The 8,631-nt window shown below is 43.4% G+C and overlaps 1 protein-coding gene across 1 annotated transcript; it reads right to left on the bottom strand.

The window, feature by feature from the left end:
• Nucleotides 1-2,333: 2,333 nt before the first annotated feature.
• On the bottom strand, nt 2,334-8,631 carry GDE1 (glycerophosphodiester phosphodiesterase 1; the record flags this gene model as incomplete). Its single annotated transcript, XM_080619911.1, has 7 exons — nt 2,334-2,372; nt 2,848-3,013; nt 3,407-3,618; nt 4,594-4,686; nt 5,426-5,531; nt 6,524-6,699; nt 8,377-8,631. The coding sequence occupies 6 exons, from the start codon at nt 8,629-8,631 to the stop codon at nt 2,866-2,868; spliced, it is 990 nt and encodes a 329-aa protein (XP_080476037.1). The 3' UTR covers nt 2,334-2,372; nt 2,848-2,865.

The raw sequence follows: 8,631 nt of genomic DNA, 5'->3' as shown, positions 1-8,631 counted from the left end.
TAGGGGTACTGTGCTGACAGCCTTCTCCAGGACTGGCTCACACTCTGACACTGTAAAGATCCCTACACAGCAGTCACTTGCTCTTGACTAAAGAGAGGAAACTTGTGCCTAATTGTAAATACAGCTTTGTTCCAAAACTATTTTTGTAACAGTTATATTGTTCAAACTGCTTTTATCTAATCTAAACCAAAAGCAATGCATTGGCCAAATAAAAATAGAAGGAAATTAACGTGCAGTTGTTTTTAATGCTGAAGACATTGTAATGGCTGCAAAGTAATTTCTGTGACCCACTTTAAGTTTCTATTCCATTTGCACTTTTCTGAGCCATTGTTATAGCTTATTACAGACATTAGAAGTTATCTAAACTCCTTTTTAAAGAGTGATTACTCATCAAAAGTCTCGTGTAAAACCACCGCTTGTAAACAAGAAGTTTATACATCCTTTCCTGTAAAGGATAGATTGGAAGTAACACAAGTGAGATTTTCTTTATCATGTATGACTTTCAGACACTTGATGCAGCTTCTTTTTACTCAGAGGCACAACTTTGCCCTGATGATAATTTTTTGTTTGTTTTTTAGCCCATTTTCTACTACTGCCTGGTTTGTTCCTCTCTCATTGCTTTACACATAAAAATGCCTTTAGGGAAGAGGCACATCTTGCTGTTGTGCTCGTAATTTGAGTGAAAGAATCCAGAAACAGCCACCAAAGGTACAGAAAAAAGGATGAACTTTATATACAATGTGAGACCAGAGGTTCAATTGTATTTAACATGTTTTTCTGCATGCAGAGCTCTGGAGTCGGGCTGTGACTATTGACGATCTTAAGGTCCTTTCCAACCCTAGCTATTCTGTGATTCTGTGAAATGGGCCTGACGTTTGCACTGAGGACAATGACTCCAGTGCCAGCAACTCATATAGCAACGGGCATTTGGCCTCCTGCTGGCTGCTCGGGGAGTGCCTGTAGAACATAGCAGCAGAGGAGGAGGTTACAAGCATAGCATACACGTGCAATAGGATGTGCACCAGGAGATGAGGTGTGGTGGTTCTGCAGTGCAGGGTAGATGCGGGACATGAACTGAAGAGGGTCTTGTCTTATCCTGCCATTAAAAATCAGCTCCTTACTCCTATGTTTCTTCATGCTTAGCTATAGCTAAAGGTACAAGCAAAAAAAATCCATCACCCCTTGCAGAAGGCAGCATTAATGTGCTGTTAATTCATAGGTTTGGACTTACCTTAATTGGGACAATTGTGTAGTTCTTTCTACCAATGACTGATTTTTACTGGTTTTTTAATTATACTTTGTCTCTTTTCTAGGCAAGCCATCTTTTATAGAAGTTTAAGAGTCCCAGTTGGCTCTGCGAATGAAAACCAATCCCAACCATGAGGCAGGCTCTCAAGAGCATTTATATCCAAAGTACAGTACCCAGCTGCACCCCTAGTCTGCTGTTCCATTTCTGGGAAAGGCAGCTTTCCCCTAGCACCTTGTAAAGGGCTCACCCAGTGCACAGTGCAGCGCCTTACCTGAAACACAGCAGTGCCCGAACAGGGAAAGGGTGAATTCAACACCACTGAAGCAGCACAAGGAACTACCTTACTCAAATGTGGTTACACTTCCTGGTTGAATATGCACATTGCTACATGCAGCCAACAGTGTCTTGTGAGACTGTGTCTGAATAGCCTGCAGCCTGTAACAAGTTAAATGCTCAAATTCCTCATTTCTGTTGAAATTAGTATTACATTCTCCTGAAATGAAATCATTAAACTTAGTAACTCCACATGTTGGCCATGAAGAAAAGGTGGTCTAATTTATGGTAGGGCTGGCTCCACAGGAGTTTTCTACTCTTTTAAGCATTGACAGTCTTCTCTAACCACCAGCTCCTTCCAGAGCAGAGGCAAAATTGTTCATTCCATGTTGATGGGAATACCTGGGGTTTTACATGTTAGAACAAACAGCACACAACCTGCGCTGGCTTACATCAATCTGCTGCTGTGCAGCTGATAAAGAACACCATACCCGTGAGTTATCAGATTACTTGTTTATTGTAACTTTTGATTTCAAGTTAAACCGGGGTTACAGTTTCCCACATATCTTTGTGTGTGGCCTTCAATCATCCAAACAATAAGGAAAGTTAAAAGACATTTCAGCTCTCATTTGTTCTACTGCTTCCAGCACTCAATACATAGCTTTCTTTGAATAAATACATTCATGTTCTGTGTCATTAGAAGAAATAACCTTCTATCCTCCCTTGGTTCTTTAAAAAGTCTGGAAGATAAGCAGCTATTCAAGTTTTATTCATTGATACTCACAGTCTACACACGGAACACTGAAATTTGGCTTGCTTTTCCTGGTCAAAACACAGCACAGGCATCTTCCTATGCAGCAAGAGAGAAACATATGCATGCTCTACTTAGCACCATTATTTTCAAGTTCTGTTTTAAGAACAGTAATGTAGATGTTTTTAAGATACCATAAATCAATCTCAAATTATTATACAGTTGTAGAACAGGCTGTTTAAATTACAAAAAAAAAATCAAGATATGACTTTAAAACTTGCCACCAAAAATTGCTGATTTGGCTTCATAATCAAGAGCTGAACAAAGCAAAGGAAGAGTCTGAGAATCACAAAGCAACAGGTCACTTGTCAAACTGGATCCCTTTATGTTAGAGTGTGATTTACTCAGACTGCATGTCCCTGTACCTTGTTTTTCCCTGGTGTTGCATCAGAGGGTTATTGCATTTGAGGTCTGACCACAGAGAGGAAGCACAGAACCGCCACTAGCGATCCCATCTGTGCTAGTGGGTACCCTCCTGATGGGGAGTTCAGGCTGCTCAGGCAAGAGAGCTTACTTGGAGTGGTGCACAAGTCTAATAATGAGGTTCACAGTCTTCCACCAAGCTGTCGGTGATGTAGTTGGATTCAAGGACACTTTCATAGTAGCTTTTTTCTGCAAACGTGTTCACTGTCCAGGCAACCACCTGAATCCCTTTTGAAGACCAGTGCCTCACATAGTCTCTGCAAGGAACAAGGACACCATAAGAGGAAGGCTGGCACTACCATATTTAATGCAGACAGTGCTGAGACTACAGCTGCGTTTTAGTCTCAAACCAGTTATCACATCAAGAATGATAGCGCATCCTTTTGCAACATCATCTTTTTGTGTTTTATTACTGTAAACAACAAAAGCAAAAATTTTCTCCCCCTTTAAACATCAAGCATAAGATAAAAATACACATTAAAGTGATAGAGGCTTAAAATAGTAAAATAGCACGGGCTAAAGGAATTATTCAAATAACCTTACACAACACTGAACGGAACACATTGGTTAGCATGTACTATGTTAACTCCATCCTTCTGTACTAACAGAATGGTAGTACCTCCCAGTATGTTAGGAAGCTTAACACTTACTGAGAAACAAAATTTTTCTGTATGAGGAGAGCTGAAACCCCACACAGTCGCCACAAGAAACTGTGTAGGCTCCAATCTAGAATGATATCCAGCATCATATACAAGTGATGTTTCCAGGAGGAACTGAAACGGGGTGTCCCGTCTCCAAAATGGCTCAGTAGCCAAGGCCTGTGTGTTAGTGCTGTTACGACATTTCTGTCAGCTTGTCTCATCTGGAAGATGAAGGAGAAAAGACTAATTCATACAGAAACCAAGCTGCATTAAATATGAACTGTGAGAGGTTAGATACAAAGTGCTAGCTTGCATTTGCAGCTCTCCCCCTCCTGATTCTTTTGTCACTCTTTTAGAAAGCTGCTTATGGTATTTTACTGGTTTTTTTTTTTTTCTTTAAAACATACTGAATAAACAACAGCTTTAATGTTAAAAAACTGCATGAGAGGCAATGGAATAAAATACACAATAAATGGACAGGGCAATGAGAATTAGGAAGCAGTTTTAAGAATAGCCTACACTTCCATCAAAACATGAGCTCTGTTTAACCTTCATCTCTTGTGCACAGATACCTGGCCACATGCCAACTGTAAAAGCAATGCACTCTTTTCTATACAGCTTTCAGGATGGACAGAATTGCTGTAGGTTCCTATGTGCATCTAATAAGCACAGAGTGATCTGGTAACATTATAGAATCACAGAATCAACTAGGTTGGAAAAGACCTTCAAGATCATTAAGTCCAACGATTATGTCAGCACTGCCAAGGCCACCACTAAATCATATCACTGAGGGCTTCATCTACACCGTTTGTGAACACTTCCAGGGATGGTGACCCCACCACTGCCCTGGGCAGCCTGTTCCAATGCCCGAGCACCCTCTATGTGAAGAAATTGTTCCTAATCTCCAATCTAAACCTCCCCTGGCACAACTTGAGGCCATTTCTTCTTGTCCTATCACTTGTCACTTGGGAGGGGAGACCAGCCACCTCCTCACTCCACCCTTTGTTCAGGCAGTTGTAGAGAGCGACAAGGTCCCCCCAAGCCACCTCTTTTCCATACTAAACCTATACTTTGTTCATTTTCAAAAGTTTTGGCGATTTTAACAACCCAGAAGTAATCCTGAACTGCAGTTGTTTATCTAACAAATTCCCAGGCAAAACTAACAAAACCCAAAGTAAACGTTGAGGAAACATCACCTTATACACAACATCTGGCATGAAAGAACAGACTATGCTGCTGTTGTACAAAGATGGAAACTCCAGGTAGAGTTGTTTCAGGGCATCAACTGCCTGCCAATTGGAGAAACACTCAGATGTTATATCTGTACATACACCCATATACACACTGCAAAGTCCTGTTAGAATAATCCCCTTGAAAAATACTTGTGTAGCAACATTGAAATGGAAAGCGGGGAGAAAAAAAATGGGGTATTGTTTATAGCTTTAACACAGAAATGATATTTTGGTTTTTGCAACATAAGCCCTTTTCATGAGTCTGTCTACAGTAGTGATTAGCATTCTTGGTGTTCACAATACCCTTGACTATATAGGGGATAAAATGAAGCACACCTAGAGTTTATTTCAAGGGGATTTTTTTCTCCGTATTTTGCTATGCTAGAGAAAATATTCCAATCTGCATAGAATTTTAATGATTGATCATCTGTATCTGCCTTCAGTAACACAAGTTATACACAACAGTGAGATCCCTAGTTGGAGGCTGAAGACAAGGTACTAACTCCCTTCAGCACAGGCTGGGAATTCACTTTGCTTTGTTTCGTGGTGGTGTGAGCTGAACTCAACACTCACACAAGTCTCATGCTGATTTTAAGTTGCAGCTTCCCTGGACAATGGAATGGGATGAGGGAACATGTCTTTGCTTTGACAGCCCAGCTTTGGGTGACACAAACAGCAGACCCAGTCTCATTCATTAGAGAAAGGACTGTTCTACACATCAGTTTGAGACCAACTGAAAAGCAGGTTAGAAACCCAGAGAAAAGGTGAAAAAAGGTCTTAGTACAGCAAGTAGTACCTGATTTGCATGGCCTTTGACATCAAAGTAGATTACAAGATTGTGCTGCATAGACTCCACAACAGCTTCTCTCAGAGTTGGTATCTTTTCACCTTGGAATTTGCTCCTGCAGAGACAAAGAACTCCTCACTGGAATGCAGTCAAGATACACGTGTGCACACACACGGGCACACAGCTACACAGAGCTGTTTCCTAGGGACTCCTGACTTCACCCTGCTGTGCCTGCGTCCCTAGCCCTGAGCCAGAATCACAGACCCTGGCAGAATAAGCCAGACAAACCGAGGATACAGGAGAAGCAGCTTCACATATCCATAAATTATTCCTGGTTAAGGTGACAATATACAGCAGCTGGTCAGTGGTAACTGCCTATGTGGAAGTTCTGGCTGTGTGGTTCAGCTGATCACCTTCCCAGTAATAGATGGGGAAGATGCTACTTGTACCACAGACTCACAGCTGGTACAAGAGCCTGGAAATCCCTAATGCAGTGTCTCAGGAGCACACACTAAAAGCTCTTCCTCTAAAAAGGATTCGTTTATGATACTGTACCAGTTGCATTGTTATCAAAATTTTAGTAACATATAAAAATACTTTCTCCTGCACACACTAGAAAGAACCTAATCACGGCTCCCACCTGAGGCTACCCAGGAAATCTATCTAGCTCCTTTTCAACAGTATAATCCTGATGTTTATAATCCCTAAGACACAATCACTTAAGAAATAAATGTGAATAAAATTAATTTAAGAAGTAATTACTCAAGCAAATTTTGACATCTCCTGAAACTCCCAGTATCACTGGTGTCCTGCAGTCAGTTTAAGGGAAGCTTATGTATAGATTAACCTGTTTCACATTAGATGCCTGTGGATTTTATCCTTGAAAGCCAATTATCTTGAATCTGACCCACAGTTCTGATTGCCAGGATATGTAAGGAGATACGGTCTCATACACTTCTAAATTCAAATCAGAAGGAGCATACGGGACTCATTTTTAAATTTAGAGAAGTTTTCACCAGTGATAGATCAAATCAATAATTTTCTTTACCAAGAATATTTTTTTTCACTGTTGAAACTGTAGTTTTGGAACAGCAACAGTTCAGTTACCATAGCCTGTGCTTTGCAGATGGATTAAGCCTCCTAATTTCCTCAAAAGTCAAGTCACGCAATCTTCCAGAGCCATCAGTTGTCCTTTCCACTGTTTCATCATGCATTAGGATGGGAACCCCATCTGCAGTAAATTCAAGATCCAGCTCAACACCTGTCGCTCCATTCTTAGCTGCCTTAAAGAAAGAAGAAGAGAAAAAGAAATCACATACACAACAGGAGACAGCTTTATAGATCGAATATAGGCACAGATATAGTTAGTCTTTATTCTGGCAAAAGGAAAAGATACACTAATAATGTTCTATTCAGTAAGCTTGATCTGTGGAACAAAGTAGGTTTTATCCAAGTTATTGTGAGAAGCATTCATAGATCAACTGAAAGCATATAACTTATTTTACGGCTAAAACCATAGTGCTAATGTCTCAGTCTTGGGATTGGGACTGTTTCAAGATAAAAATGCAGAAAAGAATCCTGCTTCCTCCTTCTGGTCTAATAACCCCTGAGTCCTTAAGTTATGTTAATTTCAAAGAGAGAAGGGAAGCAAATGCCTACACTTTAGATAATTTATAGATTAACACTTAGAAGCCAGAATCAGAGCAGGCCATCAGAGCATAGTGCCTGCTTGCACAGGGAAAAGTTATTACTCCTCTTTCTATGGCACACAGGTGCAGTATTTCCTGTAACACTCAGATTCACCACTCACATGCAGTATGGTCAATCCACCATACACAGTAGACAGAAAACCTCCCACAAGCACCACACACCATGCTCGTACTAAATACCAGATGTATGTGGGCAAATCCCTGCTCCTATCTGAGGAATGCCGATATCAGAGAGCAATAAGCAGCTGGGCTTCCTTAAAGCATTTTGTACATCCTGCTCCTGCCCTGGCTCTTTCCCAGGAACTCCTCAGAAAAGCACCCGAGTGAACTGCAAGCAAGTTGAATTGTTCTCAAGGCCAAGTGCCCTCCTGGGAAAAGGCCCAACAGAGCAGAAAGCCAAATGCCAGGCATGCACTAGAGGTCATAGCATTAGAGGTTACTCCAGAGGTATCTGCCAAGTTAGTTTCTCTATTGCACAGCTTCAGGCTTTGTCAGAAGAAAGAGCCCTGCCTTGCCCAAAGGTAAGAAATGATCAGAGCAGCAATGTCCCATCATCACAGGTACACTGCACTGAGAGGCTGCTAATCACGGTTTCAGATGGTCCTCAGAAGCAGATTCTGAACCCTGGCAGCACCACGGTGCCTCGCAGATGAGGCAGCAGTGAAGTTTCAGGGCAGGGCTGTACCAGTGGAGCTCTCACAATATCAGATCTTGCCATGACTGTGGATTCTCGTTACAGATCTTCAAGGCTCCGACGGCAAACAAGCTGTTACTAGGCTGCTGTCTGCTGTCTATATTCTGTTGCAACATCAGCAAAACACAGGTATTTCCTTATTGCTACACTGCTAAAATATCCACCAGCACCAAGGATGTAACACAGCTCCCACGAGCCTCGAATCTGACCAAACCGTTCGGATCCCGCTCCGGGACGAAGGACTGACATCCATACACAGCTCCCGGTGGCAGGTTGGAAGAAGCCGCAGTTATTCAGGGCGAGAATGGCTTGGTGCCTGCTGAGAAGGCAGGTTTTCAAACAGACCCCACAGGCCTGTAGTGCTGCCCACCGACTTCAGCTTCAGCACCGGCCTTACGGGGAGACAGGCTCCCGGGCCTCGCCCGCTCTCTACAGCGCATTGGGCAGCTTTGCCTCATGCTTCGAATCTCGCCCGGGCCCCGCACGTCCCTTGGCGGCTGTGCCCGCCGGGTCGGGGCGGAGCGGCTCGGGGCGCAGTGAGTTCTCCCCGTGCTGACCTGTCGGATGGCCGCCAGCGTGTTCTCGGGCGCGTCGTGCGCGCCGCCACGGTGGGCGATGCGGGCGGCGGTGCCGTGAGGCCGCAGGACGCTCTGTGCGCTCTGGGGCGCAGCGGGCTCCAGGCTGAAGAGGTGCAGCGCCAGGTAGAGGCCGGCCGTCAGGAGGCCGGACAGCGCCGGGCTGCGGCTCAGTGCCAGCGCCACCACCAGCAGCGCCGTGAGGGACCCTAGCAACCCCTCCCCGCGGCACAACAT

This window comes from Psittacula echo (assembly GCF_963264785.1).
Source record: "Psittacula echo genome assembly, chromosome: 5".
NCBI lineage: Eukaryota > Metazoa > Chordata > Aves > Psittaciformes > Psittacidae > Psittacula > Psittacula echo.
The sequence above is the reverse complement of the archived record's forward strand: the minus strand, read 5'-3'. Positions and strand labels throughout refer to the sequence as shown.